General features: G+C 41.8%; 3 protein-coding genes across 9 annotated transcripts in view; all 3 read left to right on the forward strand.

Moving 5' to 3' along the window:
* LOC124041404 (kinase non-catalytic C-lobe domain-containing protein 1-like) overlaps nt 1–7168 on the forward strand; it is a 28298-nt gene extending 21130 nt beyond the window's left edge. For 4 of the 7 annotated variants that reach the window (XM_046358930.1, XM_046358934.1, XM_046358929.1 and 1 more), the window contains 5 exons: nt 594–707; nt 3714–3861; nt 4226–6525; nt 6810–6891; nt 7118–7168. In XM_046358930.1, coding sequence (XP_046214886.1) covers nt 594–707; nt 3714–3861; nt 4226–4444 — 481 coding nt within the window. In that variant the 3' untranslated portion in view covers nt 4445–6525; nt 6810–6891; nt 7118–7168. The remainder of the gene's footprint in view (nt 1–593; nt 708–3713; nt 3862–4225; nt 6526–6809; nt 6892–7117) is intronic. The other 3 variants (XM_046358932.1, XM_046358933.1, XM_046358935.1) reach the window with 3 other exon arrangements.
* Nucleotides 7169–7311: 143 nt separating this feature from the next.
* On the forward strand, nt 7312–15773 carry LOC124041406 (kinase non-catalytic C-lobe domain-containing protein 1-like). Its single transcript, XM_046358938.1, has 5 exons — nt 7312–7416; nt 7520–7642; nt 8142–8201; nt 10936–11093; nt 12709–15773. The coding sequence occupies exons 2-5, from the start codon at nt 7595–7597 to the stop codon at nt 12938–12940; spliced, it is 498 nt and encodes a 165-aa protein (XP_046214894.1). The 5' UTR covers nt 7312–7416; nt 7520–7594; the 3' UTR covers nt 12941–15773.
* Nucleotides 15774–15942: 169 nt separating this feature from the next.
* On the forward strand, nt 15943–17830 carry LOC124041405 (homeobox protein vent1-like). Its single transcript, XM_046358937.1, has 3 exons — nt 15943–16888; nt 16999–17231; nt 17443–17830. The coding sequence occupies exons 1-3, from the start codon at nt 16585–16587 to the stop codon at nt 17665–17667; spliced, it is 762 nt and encodes a 253-aa protein (XP_046214893.1). The 5' UTR covers nt 15943–16584; the 3' UTR covers nt 17668–17830.
* The last annotated feature ends 2258 nt before the right edge of the window (nt 17831–20088 follow it).

Raw genomic sequence — 20088 nt, forward strand, 5'->3', positions numbered from 1 at the left:
AAACCCATGAGTGTGATTAACAGTGTATCAGCAAGTATGGTTTAAATCAGAGCTTCCCTATTCCTGTTCTGGAGGGCCGAAACACTTCTGTTTTTTGTTTCTACCTTGTAGTTAATTGCACTTACCTGGTGTCCCAAGTCTGAATCAGTCCCTGATTTAAAAGGGTGAAAGCCAGAGTTGTTTTGGCCCTCCAGGACCGGAATTGTAGCCTCGCAAAGCCGCCTTATACTGCAAGCTTACCTAAAATGTTGAACGGATATCGTTTTATGTAAGCTTGCAGGGTCATTTGACTTTGAGGCTGCTGGAAGTGGGCAGCCCTGTTTTAAATGGTGGCCCTCTAGTGGTCAATGTGTTAAACTGAGCATCACCGTTTACTGTCCATCATCATGCCTTTGATTGCTGAGAAAATGTAACATTTAATGTATACCTACATCGGGCACAATAAGACATGTCTGTTTATTTATATCTGTGTATATCAAATGTGTTTCACTGATTTGTCCTAATTCGTTTAAACCTGTTGTGTGGCGCAATCGCTTAGATATTGCATTCAACAGATACCAAACTGAACTCTTTTCTAACTCCTCCTCTGACAGAAATGCTCCATTGGAGGGTTGCATCCAACAGTTCCTGTACACTTACCGCTATTTCTGTACCCCTCAAGAACTCCTTCAGTTCCTGATGGGCAAATTCACCAGTGCAGTAGCAGGGTACTATCAGGCTACTATCGCCGAAATGGAAACGGACATAAGACCAAATAGATTTTCATGCTGTTTGGATGGTGGCCTGACACCCTATGTTTGCTTAGAAATATAATTGAAATGTCCCTTCTAGTCATTGTGTTTCTTTGGTTTTGATTCTGTGGAATTAATGTCTGGTCTAATAATTGTCTATGGTCAAATGTGGCGAAACAGCATTTGCCCCAGTACTTTAGAAGCAGCTGCATCTACCGGGCCAGTAACTTCTCAGCACATTTCTGCTTCGTAGTTCAAAATTAACCTGCCATTGTAAACTATTGAAGACTACACGCAGAAAAGTTGTGCTATTTGTATTTGAGCAATATGATTGGCCGATCACTCAAGAATCACTAGGCTTTTGAACCTGTAGTGCCACCTCTGCTTCCACAACTGTAGATTGAGGTCAAATAAGTAAACTGTTAACATGGGCTTGTTTAAAACAAGGATCACATTTTTGCACAACTATAATTATGTTGGCATGAATGCTGCCTTTGAAAATTAGCTACATTCTATCATACTTTTCTTATTCATTTTACTTCATAAAAAGTTGACAAAAATGAATTAACATTGATAACATAATTCAAAACCAGTAAGCTGCGATTGGGATAAGTCCAACATTCTTCCAGCATGTTTATGAATGTGTTACTTGAGTGTATGAATCCAGAATTGAAGTCCTTTGTTGCAATAACTGATATTATCAGTTTGATTGAATAGGGCCATTCAATTTGCCAGCTTTTCCATTCCTTTCCATTGTTTCCTGCAATACTCTGATTACATCATCATTCAAATTAAATAAAAATGTATTTGTATAGGATTTTCTACGAAAGGAAATTCATAACACATGAATTTCTGAAACCCACAGAAATAATTTGCTTTCCTAACAGTGTTGTCCATATTCTGCCTTTTTGCTCCCATCTCCTGAGATCATCGCTCTGCCTTCATTTAAATTATTCTATACATTTTGTGTCCTATTTTCTTTGTGGGCAAACAGTATATGCCTGTTCAGGGTCCCCTAGCGATGGAAGCGTTTCCCACAGTCACATGATTTCTCTCCTGTGTGACACTTTTTATATGCATTTTCAGGTATTTTATTTAACCTTTTATTTAACTAGACAAGTCAGTTAAGAACAAATTCTTATTTACAATGACAGCCTACCGGGGAACAGTGGGTTAACTGCCTTGTTCAGGGGCAGAATGACAGATTTTACCATGTCAGCTCGGGGATTCGATCCAGCCAACCTTTTGGTTACTGGCTATCTGCCGCCCCATTAGGGACTCCTTGTGAGTGAAGCTTTTGCCACAGTGACCGCAGCTAAATGTTTTCTCCCCTATGAGTCATATGTTTTGTTAAGTTTCCCACTTACTTTTTTTCTTGAAGTGAATCCTCAAGTGTGTCTTCAGCCTACCAATCACAGGGAAGCACTTGCCACAGTCAACTCAGCGGTCAGTTTTTTTTAGACGTGGTGCTGGGTTTTCTCAATGGTGTTTTTGTACACAGTGGAAGGTTGGGATCTAATGGTAGTTGATGTCAAGTCCTACTGGGTCCCTACTTACGACTGAGCTGTGACTGGAGGCATTGTTTTTGATTATCTGAAGGGTCACAGGGAATGTGGGTCACGGTGCGAAAAGGTTTGCGATCCAATGGCTTAGTCACTCTCGGTCATCCTGATCACATTCCCTTTTCACACAGGCAGAAGTGAAATTGAGTCTTTGGTGTAAACAAACAAAAAAATCCCTTGAAGCTGCACTTCCTGCTGACTGGTCCTGAGTTCCTCCTGTTTCTCCTTAATCTGTGTGGGCTCTGTGTCCTCCTGCACGAGACTGGGTCCTGCTTACAGTGCTGCTGCTCAGGGGTAACCCTGTTGGAGACAGCAAGAGAGAACCAGAGGGAGTCTATTATACAACGTTTTATCTCCGGTCTGATCTGTAACAGTCTCCGCAGCTGGTCATTCTCCTCTTTAGATCAGGAAATCTACTCCTAGTACTCTGCTACCACTTTCTCTACTACTGCAAGAATCTCTATGGCAACCGCCAATAACAAACGCTCATTCAGAAACATGCAAGGAGACTGGATTTTAGCCATTTTGAGTGGACCCTTGAGTACTTGTTTCAATGGATTCTAAGTTCACACAAGGAATGATGAAAATCAAGGCAAACCTGCCTCCAATTCTAGTTCTGTGTTTTCCTCTTCTTTTGTTTTTCATCAGTTGTAAAGCCCAGAATTAACAACAGCAGAGCCAGCTGGATAGGTGTCTGTTCTGGGGTAGATGAGAACAAAAATGTGGATTGAGAAATGTTGTTCTTGAGCGGGGGTGTCTAACTTATTCCATGGAGTGCCTAGAGTCTGATTGTTTTGGGTTTTCCTTTTTTATTTTATTTTTGGTTTTCCCTTTCAATTAAGATCTAGACAACCAGGTGAGGAGAGTTACTTACTAATTAGTGACCTCAATGCATCAATCTAGTACAAGGGAGGAGCAAAAGCCTTCAGACAATCGGTCCTCCATGGAATGAGTTTGACAGGTGCTCTAGAGGAAGTTGGGTTCTGGGCTGGGATATATAGCTGGAGGGAGTTGCAGACTCATGTCTAGCACACAGAGGGAGATACAGTACAGACATATGTTTTTTTCCCCCCTACAGTAGAGTTGGTCTCAAAACATGAAATCTTGTCACAACAAATCTAAGCCCAGGCCTGAATCACTTCTCAGAATGTCAGGCCTGACTCTGGCAGAAAATCAACTCTATTTTCAGGGGAATTCTGAAAAGTAGCTAGCCAGAATTAATGTGACTCTTTTGTAATAATGACAGCTTTTTTAACACCCCCCTCACCCACTATGTCTGATCTTAAAATACTTTCGGCTTGAATATAGCTCATTTTCATATTTTTAAATATGTTAAAGATAATCTATGTAACTAGCATGTCCGGTCTAGATATTCTATTTCTGTGCTTCTGTGTGATCTTCACATTCCTTTTTCTACCAGAGGTGATCCAGATGTGTCAGGGGACAGTGCTAAGGTGTACCACCGGAGTCTGGACGTGCTGCAAACCTGGCTGACTGACTACATAATGGTGGACTTCAGCCCCAAGTCCAGCCTGCTGATGACCCTGGAAAACTTCCTCACCACTGAAGTAATTACACAGCTGATCAATCATCAATTAATCACAAAAAAGCTAAAAACCGGTCACTCAAGAAATTAATCATCGGATTAATGTCTCAACTGGGCCGGCAGGAAACCTAGCGGTTACGAGCGTTGGGCCAGTAACCAAAAGGTTGCTGGTTTGCTTGTCCGAGCCATCTAGGTGAAAAATCTGACTGTGCCCTTGAGCAAGGCACTTAATCCTAATTGCTCTGGATAAGAGCATCTGCTAAATTATGTAAATGTCAACTAATTAGTGAAATCTGTAGCAGTGTTGTTGCTCTTGTCTATTTTTCAGTGTTGAGCCATGCAATACTCTGAAGGAGGGTTTTTGTAATGATCTGGTTCTTATTTAGGTGTCTCCGTTAGACAGTAGAGGAGAGAGACTTTTGACCACTCTTCAGAGGTCTTCCAGGAAGAGGTGGGGCCAAGGCTGTGGGAGCCCAATCAGCATGCAGGAGGGTGATGATGATGATGCACTATCTGTCCATACCTCATGCAAAAAATCAGCTATTGGGTACTCTGGAAGGAAGGTCCATAGAAGGATTATTATGAGTGTACTATTATGTTGTTGATGTTTTTCTTGTCAGAAAAGAAAATGGTTGGTTCAAAGTACTGAAAGTTTGTCTGACTCAAAAATAATCAATTTACACTATGTATTTCAACTGATTGGGACCATCAGAGCTGCGTTGTATTCATTACGTGAATACTATGTTGCATTAGCATCAAACATTGGCACCAAACGGAAGAAAAGAGACTGAATAAAGGAGGGACTACCTGGACTTGTCCAATAAGAACCACAGTGTGTGCAGTCATTAATGGCAGCGACGGTATATAGAGTACCTTCAGAAAGTATTCATACCCCCTTAACTCATTCCACATTTTGTTGTGTTACAGTCTGAATTCAAAATCGATTAAATATATTGTTTTCTCTCACCCATCGAGACAAAATACCCACATAATGACCAAATTAAAACATGTTTTTAGAAATGTTTGCAAATGTATTGAAAATGAGATACCGAGATATCTATTTTAAGTATTCACATTTACATAAGTATTCAATACATGTTAGAATCATCTTTGGCAGCGATTACAGCTGTGAGTCTTTCTTGGTAAGAGCATTTCACACCTGGATTGTACAATGTTTGCACATTGTTCTTTATCAAATTCTTTAAGCTCTGTGTAGTTTGTTGTTAATTATTGCTAGACAGCCATTTTCAAGTCTTGCCTTAGATTTTAAAGCCGATTTTTAAGTCTACACTGGAACTAGGCCACTCAGGAACATTCAGTTTCGTCTTGGTAAGCAACTCCAATGTATATTTGGCCTTGTGTTTTAGATTATTGTCCTGCTGAAAGGTACATTTGTCGCCCAGTGTCTGTTGGAAAGCAGACTGAACCAGGTTTTCCTCTTGGATTTTGCCTGTGCTTAGCCCTATTCCATTTAATTTTATCCAGCAAAAAAACTCCCTCTTCCTTGCCGATAACAAGCATACCCATAACATGATGCAGCCACCACCATGCTTGAAAATATGAAGAGTGGTACTCAGTGATGTGTTGTTGGATATGCCCCAAACATAACACTTTGTATTCAGGGCATAAAGTGCATTTCATTGCCCCATTTAAAAAAAATAAAGTTTTACTTTAGTGCCTTATTGCAAAATGCATGTTCTGGAATATTTTTTATTTTGTACAGGTTTCCTTTTCGCTCTGTCATTTAGGTTAGTATTGTGGAGTAGCTATAATGTTTTTGATCGATCATTTTTCTCCTATCACAGCCATTAAACTATGTAACTGTTTTAAAGTCACCATTTGCCTAATGGTAAAATCCCTGAGCGGATTCCTTTCTCTCCGGCAACTGACTTAGTAAGGATGCCTGTATCTTTGTAGTGACTGTCGTGTATTGTTACACCATTCAAAGTGTAATTAATAACTGGTCCATGCTCAAAGGGCTATTCAGTGTCGCTTTGGATTTTGTTACCCAATTGGTGCCCTTCTTTGCGAAACGTTGGTTGACTCTGTGTTTGAAGTTCACTGCTCGACTGAGGGACCTTACAATTATCTGTATGTGTGGGCTACAGAGATGAGGTAGTCATTCAAAAGTCATGTTCAACACTATTACTGCACATGCAACTTATTATGTGACTTGTTAAACATAATTACTGATGAACATAATTAGGCTTGCCATAACAAAGGGGTTGAATACTTACTGACTCAAGACATTTAAACTTTTCATTTTTTATTAATTTGTAAAAAAGTCTAAAAACATAATTCCACTTTGACATTATGGGGTATTGTGTATAGGCCAGTGACACTAAATGTGATCCATTTTAAATTGAGGCTGTAACACAACAAAGGGGGAAAGTCGAGGGATCTGAATAATTTCTGAAGGTACTGTATGTATTCATAGCCAGAACCTTTCTAAGTTGATGTATCTCTGTAGAGCTTCCAGTGGAGGATATCCAGGGTGGTTGAGCCCCAGTCGACCCAGCCTAAAGACAAGGCCTACTCCATAGCAGCAGCCCTGCCCCGGCCCTACTACACCTCGATTATGGATGACATCTCCAGTGCCTGCCTTGGAAGCGAGGAGAGATACCCCTTTAGTCAGAGTGAACACAGCGCCCAACACACGGCACAGCAACTCACTCTACTGCAGCAGGTACACACGAACGCACGCACACACTGGCATGCACACATGCACAGCCCACCAAATCATCCTGCTGCAACATATGCACAGACATGCAATTTCTAACTCTCTCATGCATTCACACTCACCCACAAACATTGTCATTTATAAACACCAGGGGGAGACAAATCACTCCTTTACAAATTTTAAAACAGATTCACAGACCTGCAATATATATTTACATTGACATTTGAGTCATTTAGCAGATAAATGTGTAAAATAAGCTTTTGGTTTGAATTTTTTTTCTCCAAATGCAGGAAATGTTTCAAGGCTGTCACCCAATTCATTTCCTCAACTCAAATCTCAAGGAGTCAGGGACAAAGCTGTTTGTGTCACCAAGTGAGTAAATATTCCCTGCGCTCCACATATTTCAGTGGCTTTTCAGTCAAATTTGTTTGAAGTACCAAATGAGTACACCAGAATGTATAATCTGAACACATTATCACTTGCTACATAATGAGCCATTCGTTCCAGTCAGCCATTGCATCCCTGACAATTTGGGACATAAAATAAACCATCCATCAACAGCCCAGTCTCTCGTCTGACTGCCTGTCTTCTGCCACAGACATGCGTCACACTCTGTTCCTCCAGTAGAGGGCAGCAGTCTATTTGTTCATGAAGGGACTCCACAGGACACCCACCTCCAACAGCTACTGAGATATGCTGACAGCGTCTCCAATTGGGTCTCTGCAGAAATCGTCATCTGTGATTCGATAAAGGTGAGATCTACTAGTAACGAGGCTACAACTCTGTTGGACAGTACGGTGTGATCTCTATATCGACGTGCATCATTAAGTCATTGAACACACACACACATCATTTATTTGCATTCACAGTCAGCCGTTGCCCATTGAATCGAATTACGTGAGAGCCATCAGATGCACTTATATGATGTGTTCTTTGTTTTCTATAACGATTTGTGTGAATGCATGACCATAGGATCTCTCGTCTTCTTTTCTTGCTGCAGATCCAAGCGGCTTTGCTCACCAAGTTTCTCCTAATTGCCAAACACTGCTATGAATCAAGAGACTTTGCCACAGCAATGCAGGTTTTTGGAGGCCTGGAGAATGTGATTGTCAGGCAATTGCCGGTAAGTCTGCGTGCCTGCATTTGAAACAGCACTATATTTCCCTAAATGTCTCTCTATTCCCTACATACATTTATTGCACTACTTCGGACCAGAGCCATTTTCGGAATCACCCCATGGAAAAAAAAGAATACTAATTCTACACAGACAGGGTGGAACGTTTGTAAAGTAACGTACCTCTTAGGCCCTTAATGAAGGGAAATGTCTCTTTTACTCTGCTGTTATGGAAGCCAGAACATCAGAGTTTGTGTTGAAACAAGACGTAGGAGGAAGTAACGGCACCGAAAATGGGTGCTTACCCCGTGAAGTGCAACAGAAACGTCCCGTTTTAATTGTGTAAGTGTAACAACTGAAATGGATGTATTCTTGTTGTTTCTCCATGTTCTAATAATATTCTACCTGTTCTAGTCAATGCTGAACTTTTAAGGGAGTAAAGCTTCCGTAAGTGTGAGACAGATGTATTGGTTCTTGCTCAATGAAACACCTCTTCTCTTGCCGATAGGCTTGGAAACATCTGTCTACCAAGGTGTGTGAGGTCCTTGAGGATCTGCGAGCTTTGCAGGTGAGGCCGTGCGCGCGCGTGTGTGTGTGCGCGTGTGCGTGTGTGTGTGTCCTCTGCTGTACCAGAGACGTGGTGCTTCAGGCAAATAAACCGAAAGAAAAACACCTTCAAGCAGCACATCTGTGTGTGAAATTCTGTGACATGCTCACAGCTGGCCAGCATTTTGTTATATTCATTTTTTTACTGGTTTATTTAAACGATTGTTATATAGAAATTAAGCTTGTGCTACCACACATCACACCGTATTCTCATTTAAGAATGGCTGAAGGCTGGTGTAAAGTACTTATTTAAAAATACTGTAAGTATTTATTTATGTTATTTTTGGGGGTATTTTTACTATTTTTTACAACTTTTGCTTCACTACATTTCTAAAGAAAATAATGTACTTTTTACTCCATACATTTTACCTGACACCCAAAAGCACTTTTTAAATTTTGACTGGAAAATAGTCCAATTCACACACTTATAAGAGAACATCCCTGGTCATCCCTACTGCCTCTGATCTGGCGGACTCATTAAACACATGTGTTTTGTTTGTAAATTAATGTCTGAGTGTTGGAGTTTGCGCCTGGCTATCTGTAAATTACAATTGGGCCATCTAAACTCAGCAAATAAATAAATGGACCCTGTCTTTCAAAGATAATTCGTAAAAATCCAAATTACTTCACAGATCTTCATTGTAAAGGGTTTAAACACTGTTTCCCAGGCTTGTTCAATAAACAATTAATTAACATGCACCTGTGGGATGGTCGTTAAGACACTAACAGCTTACAGATGTTAGGCAGTTAAGGTCACAGTTATGAAAACTTAGGACACTAACGAGGCATTTCTACTGACTCTGAAAAACACCAAAAGAAAGATGCCCAGGGTCCCTGCTCATCTGCGTGAACATGCCTTAGGCATGCTGCAAGGAGGCATGGGGACTGCAGATGTGGCCAGAGCAATAAATTGCGAGATGCCTAGGACAGCGCTACAGGGAGACAGGACGTACAGCTGATCGTCCTCACAGTGGCGGACCACGTACCGATCCTGTGCAGGTGTCGTTACACATCCGAACATTACACCTGCAGGACAGGTACAGAATAGCAACAACAACTGCCCAACATCTACACCAGGAACACACAATCCCTCCATCAGTGCCCAGACTGTCCGCAATAGGCTGAGAGAGGCTGGACTGAGGGCTTGTAGGCCTGTTGTAAGGCAGGTCCTCACCAGACATCACCGGCAACAGCGTCGCCTATGGGCACAAACCCACCATCGCTGGACCAGACAGAACTGGCAAGAAGGGCTCTTCACTGACGAGTCACGGTTTTGTCTCACCAGAGGTGATGGGCGGATTTGCGTTTGTCGTTGAAGGAATGACTGTTACACCGAGGTCTGTACTCTGGAGCGGGATCGATTTGGAGGTGGAGGGTCCGTCATGGTCTGGGATGCTGTGTCACAGCATGATCGGACTGAGCTTGTTGTCATTGCAGGCAATCTCAATGCTGTGTGTTACAGGGAAGACATCCTCCCTCATGTGGGTCCCTTCCTGCAGGCTCATCCTGGCATGACCCTCCAGTATGACAATGCCACCAGCCATACTGCTCATTTTGTGTGTGATTTCCTGCAAGGCAGGAAAGTCAGTGTTCTGCCATGGCCAGCGAAGAGCCTGGATCTCAATCCCATTGAGCATGTCTGGGACTTGTTGGATTAGAGGGTGAGTGCTAGGGCCATTCCCCCAGAAATGTCTGGGAACTTGCAGGTGCCTTGGTGGAAGAGTGGGGTATCATCTCACAGGAAGAACTGGCAAATCTGGTGCAGTCATGAGGAGGAGATGCACTGCAGTACTTAATGCAGCTGGTGGCCACACCAGATACTGACTGTTACTTTTGATTTTGACCCCCCATTTATTCAGGGACACATTATTCCATTTCTGTTAGTCACATGTCTGTGGAACTTGTTCAGTTTATGTCTCAGTTGTTGAATCTTGTTATGTTCATACAAATATTTACACATGTTAAGTTTGCTGAAAATTAACACAGTTGACAGTGAGAGGAAGTTTATTTTTTTGCTGAGTTTAGTTTGCATAATATAAGGGGTTGAAATCATTAAAACCTTAACTTGTGATACTTGATACTAAGTATATTTGAGCAATTCCATTGACTTTTGATATTTAAGAATATTTAAACCAACTACTTTTAGACTTTTGCTCAAGTAGTATTTTACTGGGTGACTTTTACTTGAGTCATTTTCTATTATGTTATCTTTACTTTTACTCAAGTATAACATTTTAGGACTTTTTCTACCACTGGCTATGTATTTATTTCTATAACCTTTATTTAACTAGGCAAGTCAGTTACGAACAAATTCTTATTTACAATGACAGCCTACCCCAGCCAAACCCGGACAACGCTGGGCCAATTGTGCGCCGTCCTATAGGACTCCCAATCACGCCCGGATGTGATTCTGCCTGGATTCAAACCAGGGACTGCAGTGACGCCTCTTGCACTGAGATGCAGTGGCTTAGACCTCTGCGCATATAAAACCAAACTTGATGGAAAATATTCTCAAGTAACATTCAGTACACGTGCCGACCTTGGAAGAGGAGGGATTTTGCTCAACTTTACAGTTTATTTTTATTCATGAAATCAATGTTATAAATCAATGGAAGAGTAAGACATCTGTTTGTGAATGCTCTTTCTCTCTCACTCACTCTATTTCCCTCTCTCCCCTCTTCTTCCCTCTTTGTCAGGTCTTTCTGAAGAGTGATAACCTGTGTCTGATGGGAGGAGAGCATGTGAGGAGGAGACCCACCCTCCCTGCTGTCCACATCCTGGCCATGCACATCCAGCAGCTGGAGATAGGAGCCTTCACTCTGACCAGTGGCGCCTACAAGTGGCCAAAACTCAGGTGAGTGAACGTAATGCAATTTCTCAGGGCCGGTTTCCTGGACACAGATTAAGTCGTGGACTAAAAAGGATGTTTTAGGGAGAATCTGAATGGAGTATTTGAAAGTAGGTTTAAATCAAGGACTAGTGTTATATAGGGTCCGGGAAACTGGCACCTGGGCCTGTATTCACAAACTGTCTCAGAGTAGGAGTGGTGACTTAGGATCAGTGTAGCCTTTTAGATCATAATGAATAAGATTATATGGACAGGGAAAATGTGATCCTAGATTCACATGCTTTGTGAATACATGCCTAGGACTATGTTTAATCTGGGTCTAGAAAATCTTGTAGCCTACACAAGGCCAAAACACTCAAAATACTTACCAATAGCATTTATTTGCATGTATCTATATTTGAGATTAATTTTGGTCACCTTTGCACTGACAGGGATATCAACCTGACACTCATTGATAAACGGCATAAACTTGAGATTAACTTTCTCCCTCGATGTAACGAAGTGGGCCAAATTGCCATCAAACAAGTTTCCCTGTGTCCTTCTACCCACTCAAATATGGCGGCCAGATGCTGGGTTCACAGAAAGTCGCGGCGGACGATAATGACACAGCTGCTTGTTCTGTGGCAGTCGTGTACGATTTGGGTTACTCTACTAAAGCTAGCACACAGCCAGATGGTGTATCGGGGATAGGGTGTGATATTAGGAGATGTGGCACACCAGGTGCTCCTAGACGCATCGATGTTGACAGATGCTGTGGTCATAAGGGTCACGGTGAGAGGCAGCATCACAGCTGGTTATGATAGACCCTAGGTTCCCAGACTACTCTGGAAATCAGGTCACTTACTGTACTGTATATGGTGCAAGTGTTCAGTAAAGTGGTGGGAAACTATGTTTGTGTTTCTGCCGCAGATGAACAATAGCGAACTCCTTTTTCTCCTTTTTACTCTGTCTGTCTTGTCCTCCATCTCCACGGTGGCCCCAACTTTTACCGCGGCATTTGTCCTAATTTTCTGTAATTTCTTGTCACCCCTCTTTGCCGCTTTATCTGCTTCTCTCTCTCTCTCACTCTCTCTCTCTCTCTCTCTCTCTCTCTCTCTCTGTCTCTGTCTCTGTCTCTCTCTGTCTCTCTCTGTCTCTCTCTCTCTCTCTCTGTCTCTCTCTCTCTCTCTCTCTCTGCCTCTCTCTCTCTCTCTCTCTGTCTCTCTCTCTCTGCCTCTCTCTCTCTCTCTCTCTGTCTCTCTCTCTCTGTCTCTCTGTCTCTGTCTCTCTGCCTCTCTCTCTGTCTCTCTGCCTCTCTCTCTGTCTCTCTGTCTCTCTCTCTCTGCCTCTCTCTCTGTCTCTCTCTCTCTCTGTGTCTCTCTCTGTCTCTCTCTCTCTGTCTCTCTGTCTCTGTCTCTCTCTCTCTGTCTCTGTCTTTCTCTGTCTCTCTCTCTCTGTCTCTCTGTCTCTCTCTCTCTCTCTCTCTCTCTCTCTGTCTTTCTCTCTCTCTCTCTCTCTCTCTCTCTCTCACTCTCTCTCTCTCACTCTCTCTCAATCTCTCTCTCTCTCTCTCTCTCTCTCTCTCTCTCTCTCACTCTCTCACTCTCACTCTCACTCACTCTCACTCTCACTCACTCTCCAGAACCATAGCCAAGGTGGTGAGTCAGGTGCATGCATTCCAGGAGACGGTGTACTCCTTCACTCCTGACCTGGGGCTGCAGGCCTACATCAGACTAAGAATAGCCCACCTCAGTGGCTGTGACATTCCCCTGCTGGCTGCAGACAACGAGGCCAACTTCCACCACAACCCCGCTGACCGACACACCCGCAGGATCCAGAACACACTGAAGAGGGTGAAGGCCACCTTCCAGTGACCCGCATCCTTGCTAATCTAGGATCAATTTGGTCTATTAAGATAAAATGAATATGATTATATGGACAGAGAGGACCTATTCCTAGCCCAGGTCAGACAACTACTCAACAGACTTCGAACCCTCCACACCCCACTGGGTTCCTATAGTAGCAGGGACTGTGTGGGTGTCTGGGAAAAACTGTTCATTTTTCTCTGTTTATTGGTAATATTTTTTTGTTGTAAGAATCCAGCTCAACCTCCCACATTGCACCCCATAGCCTGACAACCCACAGCACACATCCAACTCCTTGATTATCTCCAAAGCGGACTCCAATGCCAAGTGAAACTTTGAATTGTTTTTTATTTTATTTTTTATATTGGGATGAGGAGAGTAGAAAACAGTATGGGACTTTTAAAAATCCTTCTGGTGGAGGCATATCGATGCTGGCGTTTCTCTTGCTCGTCTCCGAGACAACATAATGATGATAATGTGCAACAATATTTCATGATGAGTTGACGTCATGTCTTTAAATCACTTTAATTCACTAAGTGTACTATGCTAAATGAGATGTTTTGATACAACCACAGCTAGCTAATGACCATTTTCATCCCTCCGGATCACCATTTTAAATACATTGACAATGGCTATTTGACATGATAATTACAGCATTTCAAGATACAAGAGAAATATCAAAATCCTGATCTATTTGGCTATTATGACAAAATGATTTCAAATACCTGAATAATTGCTATAGTTCCACACACTAAGTGTTTTTAAAATATTTTTTAAACAAACGTTAATGTTGCAATGTAACTACGGTGTATATAGGATACAAATTATTGCATAGTCAGACTTGCAAAGGTGAAATTAGATCATTTTCTAAACATGTGATTTGCAAACTAATTGAAACAACTGCAATAAATGTTTTAATAGATTGAGTTTGCTACACATTTTGAGCATGGTATGCTACCTTCTTATCCCTGGTTGATTAATGCTAAAACATCATGAAATGTTCTGTCTTTCTTTCAGTCAAAAACTATATATATCAACATACATGCATGTGGCATAACAAAAACATAAACATTGGCATAATCATACTACTATATTTAGCACATTGACATCTTGTTAAGTTAATTCTCGTTTTAAATGATGTACTGAATATGAGAATTAAGTGCTGTAGTTACAATTATTGTATGTCTCCTAGCACTATTTCAAGCATCTAAAAACGCAAAGTAAATTACCTTGTAATCTTTCATGTTTCAGAGTCTGATGTAAATGTGCTAAATATGTTAGTTTATGCCAAATGCCTCTTTTTGGGGGGTCTTTTTCCACGTATGTTCATATATTTTCTAACTGAAAGAAAAGTTCCTGATTTTTTTATATAACTCATCAACCAGGGGACGAGAATGTAGCCCACCATGCTTAAAATGAGAAGCGAACTCAATCTATGAAAAGATGTATTGTATCTTACTTGAGTTTTTGTATGGATTTATAGCAACACCACAAACAAACAGAAACGACCTGATCGCTGAGGATCGAAGAGCATGCGTCAGTGACAGGCTCATTGTGTGTGGAGATGTTATAGTTGTGGGTCCAATGTGTCTCCGACTACTAAGGACGTTGCCACAGAGGCCAGGAAATATGCTCTGTATGGAAACGACTTCCCCCGGCGGCGTCCCGTGAGGACCGGACAGCATCCATTGTTATCTGACGGGATCAGGGCACCTCTTCAAAGCACTCGAGATAAAGGGTCGTAATTGGGAGGCTGAGAAGCAATAGTCAGATCATCGATAAAGGAGACATTCAATATATCCTTATCTGCATTGTCATAGCTAAGCGATAATTTTAGGGGTATTGTCCCGTAGCTGCTGGGGGTCTTCCATCTGAAGAGACTGAAACACGTGAAGGGCTTCGTATACAGAGAGAAGGGACACCTGGCGACATTGGCCTGGTTGGATCATTTGGGTTGACCAAATTTCTTCAACTTCCCATTTCTAGATGTTTTTGACATTCTTTCTGGCGAACATCTGGCTGGAATGCAATTTTGGACAGGCCTCTTTGGGGATATTTTACGCATGTGTAAGCAATGCAAAACCACATGTACCCAAGCCAATGTAGGCGTTTTTCAGACTTCTTTAGAGCTTGCTCTCCATGATTTACATTACAATCAAACCTAATTGTGTTGCTACTGTAATACCTTTGATCTGTAATGTTTAAACCGATTGCGCCAAATGCTGTCTCGTTGGGCCAGTGGCGCCAGTGCTCACCGGGGTATCGAAGAGGTGTTAATGCTAAACCATTAGAGTAGTATTTTACTTGCCTTTGCTTTACATTTGATTTCAGTGTTGTGGAAGGGGCTTAGAAAGGAACGATGTAAATGATCAGTCTGCAATGTTGTGTAAAATCATTTAAATAATTAATATCAGAGTGGTCAACTGTAAAGGATTATAAAATATCATTCCATTCCCATAAAATCATAGAGGCCACAGTAATTGCTTGAAATGTATGTGTACGATCCCACGACCGTCTTTAAACGTTTCAATCAGGTGGGGTGCAGAACTCCACCACTTTCGGTTTAGTTTAATAAAAGATACTGTTGCAAAAGCGTTAAAGGGAGGGGCAAAGTGCTGTTTTTTAGACCGATTAGCCTCGCGATGTGTGAACTCGTGCAAACATTATCTGTCAATCATTTTGGATTTAAAAGGTCTAGGTAGCCTAGTCAGCCCAAGTTGAATCAATAATCACAATAGACCCGGAGTTATTAGGCCTACATGATGCAAACATGCACAAAGCAGTTATATTGTCCATTCATGTTGCTGTCACTGTTTCTGTGTAGGCTAGAGGACACCCCCCTGTTAGTCTGGCTTTAAATATAATGAATATGAACAAGTACAAGGTTGCTGCAGTTTGACAGGAGTTTTGCCAATACTTTTTTTAAAAACCATGTGACCTGATTAGAAAAACTATGGTCCCATCATGGCCCACATAAAACCTTTTTACAACTAGTTAATCACCTAATACTGTAGAAGGTCTGGAGTTGTACCTGTTTAGGTTACCAGATCAGGATAAACTACTGGCCCCAGGAACAAAGATCGCCCCAGCACTGTGGTGTCACCTCTGGGATCACAAGGTACAGACATAGACACAATTCTCCCCTCACTAACTTGTGTTGCAGCATGGTGTTACAAGTTTAGTCGTATTGAGGTTTCCTTTTTTTATTAAGTCTGGGCCTATGGCAAAGATTAGATAGTGTTTTTAATTGGTCTGCTGTTTTCAGTGTGATCTATTCGCTCTGGAATACAACTTAAACGTCACGTTCTTATTTTTATTAATATTAAATACAGACATTGTGTCAACATATAAACATCCTTTGAACTATGATGCGGATGAGGACACTCCGCCTCTGTATGTGATGTTTCAGTATACTTTCAGCTGAGGCAGACAAATGCACGAGCTCAACTGGTTCTCACAGACTTGGTGGCGCCAGGCTTTCACACAATCAGGATGTGAAAGGCTTCAACAACGAGGCATTAGGCCCCAATCACTGGGAATCGATCAGGCGTTAACACGCCTTTGCATATGCACAATTTTAAGTGGGTCGGGACTTTATAGGGAGGGCCCTCAACAGGTCTTGTCACAACATTCTCTGGCCCTCTTTAGATAGTATGCTGACCAACACAGAGCTCCTAGAGGCAAACATGGTCAAGGTCTTCTCTGTCGACTGGCTCGCACAGAGCAATCACAACACCAACCCGAAAGAAGGACCTGTGGACACTATACCAACCTACTGCAGACCCCATGTTCCTTGTATGGTACAGCCTCAACCGCCAACATTTTATAACAAGGTCTACCTCCAACCAAAACCAAAGACCACGAGGATTGAACTCACGGATTCCACTGAAGAACCCCAAAATCTAGAATCCAGGTTGAGCTCACCTCTGCATCCGATAACGTGTTCTTCCCCAAGTCGTAAGTACAATTTACTATACGATACGATAATAACAATAATAAAACATATATTTCACATGATTAATGATGGGTGTTTTATTGAAGTGTGTTCACTGACAATGGTATCACAGTTTCAGAAACCAGCGGGTACATCTCGGGGTATGACAGTGAGGCGGTCTCCTCGGAATGTCCCTCTGTGGAAGAGGCGAGCGAGGGGGAGAGAGACGGTGGCCAACGACGTGTGCGTACTAGGTTCACACCGGAGCAGATAGAAAAGCTGGGGAAGATTTTCAACAAACACAAGTATCCAGATGCTGGAGAAAGAGTCAAAACGGCACTGAAGTTGAACCTCTCTGAAACTCAGGTAAGAACATAAACTAAATGTAAACTACCCACTGGACACAGATGTCAATTAAACGTCTATTCCACGTTGGTTCAAACAACGTTGAATCAACCCGTTTGTGCTCAGTGGGTATGCACATTATTGTCATTAGGCCTATACAACGTGTATTTATATTTCATTCGATTACATTAGTGTTCATTTGGTTCTAATCCATTTTCGTGTTATGTTTCAGGTGAGAACTTGGTTTCAGAACAGGAGGATGAAACTGAAAAGGGAGCTCCAGGAGTATCCAGTTCAATCTCAGATGATGTTCCAGCCCATTCGACCATTTCAGTACCACGGCTTCGGTGAACAGCAACTCTCCCCCGCTGCAAACCACGTGATATACCATCCCATGGTGCAACAGATCCCCATGGAACAGATGGTTTCTCATCACCCTTACGCATATTTATACTAAGGACATTGAAAGCTACAGACTGAACTTTCCACTCTAACACTAAATTGTGTGTGAAATCTAGTTGTTTGTTTTTTCTTGGACGTGAAATGTTTTATATTTCTTTAAAGATGTACAGATGTTAAAATTATATTTATCATTCAATAAAGTCTATCTTATATCACAACCTTACTTTTCTACTTTCGTATGCAATGTCAACGTCAACATTTTCACGTTTGACAGCGACAACAGTTGCTGTCAAGGGCCATATGTACAGATTAAATCAATTATGTTAAATGTAGGATGATCGCATTATTTTGATGACATGATTAGGGGTACCATGACTAGATCACATTGATCTATCGTTCAATAATAGATGCTCCAGGGTCATGAAACGCAGTGTGGTTGGGGATCAGTTGATTGGCTCTTGGGCCTGAGTTGTCAATCTGGTAGCTTCCCTGATCAAATAAAAGCAAACGTGTTTGTCACATGCGGCCGAATACAAAACCTTACCGTGAAATGTTTACTTACATTAAACCAACAGTGATATTTGTATGTTTTGTATTTATTAAGGATCCCCATGAACAGCCTCCTACTTGCCCATCTAAGAATTCAATTATTTTGGCATTTAAATTATTTTAAAAGTATAACTTCATTATAGGCCTTTATGGGATTAGCGTAGACGCTGTTGAACCAAACTGCCAAGGCTACTCTCCCTTATGTTGGCCCATGACTACCAGGTAACAAATCTTAGGCCTACAAAACGAACTATATATTGGCCTTTGCATATGGCGATCTCAGATTTGATGTTGTGCCTGGGGTAACAATGGGATTATGTGATACGATTGCTGAGAAGCTATGTCTTGAAGTAGGAAATAGATATAACTTTGTCTATATAAATACATGTGAAAAGCAGTCATTGTCCAGTTGGCCGTAAACAATCAATTGAAGCGTGATCATTTAAAGGTGGTAGACTAGATCACAAAACCACCCATACAGACAGATACTGACAGATACGAAATAGAGGGTAACTACTGTAGGCTATATTATGCAATTAAATCAAATCAACGTTTATTGGTCGTGTACATAGATTTGCAGATGTTATCACTGGTGAAGCGAAATGATTGTGTTTCTAGCTCCAACCAGTGCAGGTATTACGAAGAAGTGCAGTGATGTTGATGTGCTGAATGAAATATAGGAACTGCATTGAGACCTGCTATGGCACATGGTTGCTTGAGATTCACGATTCGCCAGGGGCCTAAAGCAAAATGCCCTTTCAAATTCACAAGTAAACAGAGATCAAATGTGGTTCTCTCATTTTCCGTTTAGGCATGCTTGACAGCATTCACACCCACTGTGTCAGACCTACAATTGGTCCTCATCGGCAATCAGCTTCATGTTGGTGAGCAGACAGCTGGGCGCTTCTGTCTACGTCTGGAACAATGGTCTCACAAATGATAGTTACAGTAGCCTGGCCTCATAGAATATCAGCGCAATAGAACATTTTACGTATAGAAAAAGGCCGTATGCCATCATACAATATTTGCATTGCATGGATATATAGGGCCTATATATTTCCCCGTTAGATTATTGTAGGCTATCAATAAATCATGTCGATGCTATTGACATAAAAAAAGTATTTACTTTTCCAAATGAAAGAATGTAATATAACCAAAGCAGTGGCCTACAATTGAGTTTAACCCCGTCTACTCATAAAGTCATACTCTTTAGGAATTGACATACCTAAATCATTTCATTCTGAGATGGGCAACTAGGAGGCTATACCTGACTAGACTGAGTTTCATAGCCTACTCAGACATGGTGGCGCTGGGACACATCAACGATTGCAACATCTATTAATATCCATTACACAGACCATCACGGTTTGTATCGTTCGGTTGAGAGACCTTTGCATATGCAAATACAGTGGGGTGTCTCCTATATAGAGCGAGGACCCGAGGTTCGAGGCCTTACATACAATAGACCACCAGATCGCACCAACAAGAGGGCACACCATGGCGAACTTCTCAGTCGAATGGCTATCTCAAAGTTTTTACAACACTTCAACGGACCAAGTGGACATCGAAGAAGACACATCACATGACAGGACAAGGTCCCGCATGCCTTGTGTAGTTGTTCCCCGGGCTCCATCAACGTCTAATCAAGTTGCATTTGAGCCAAAAGGACCTGCTGAAGTGATCCTTCATGTCGACATGAATGAGCTTGCTGCTAAAGACGACTACACTCCATCATCTCCAAACAGTTCGTGTATAATTTTCCCCCTCAAAACAATCGATTTGAGCATTTGATGTTGGAGTGTGTTACATATACGCCTACTTGTGATTTCTGCATGAATGACTGACTATTTTGTTTGTTTACCTTTCCAGATAGCTGTGGCTACACGTCGGGCTCTGAGAGCGAGGTGGGGGACGATAGCGACGGCGA

Source organism: Oncorhynchus gorbuscha, linkage group LG08 (genome assembly GCF_021184085.1).
Source record: "Oncorhynchus gorbuscha isolate QuinsamMale2020 ecotype Even-year linkage group LG08, OgorEven_v1.0, whole genome shotgun sequence".
NCBI classification, from domain to species: Eukaryota; Metazoa; Chordata; class Actinopteri; order Salmoniformes; family Salmonidae; genus Oncorhynchus; species Oncorhynchus gorbuscha.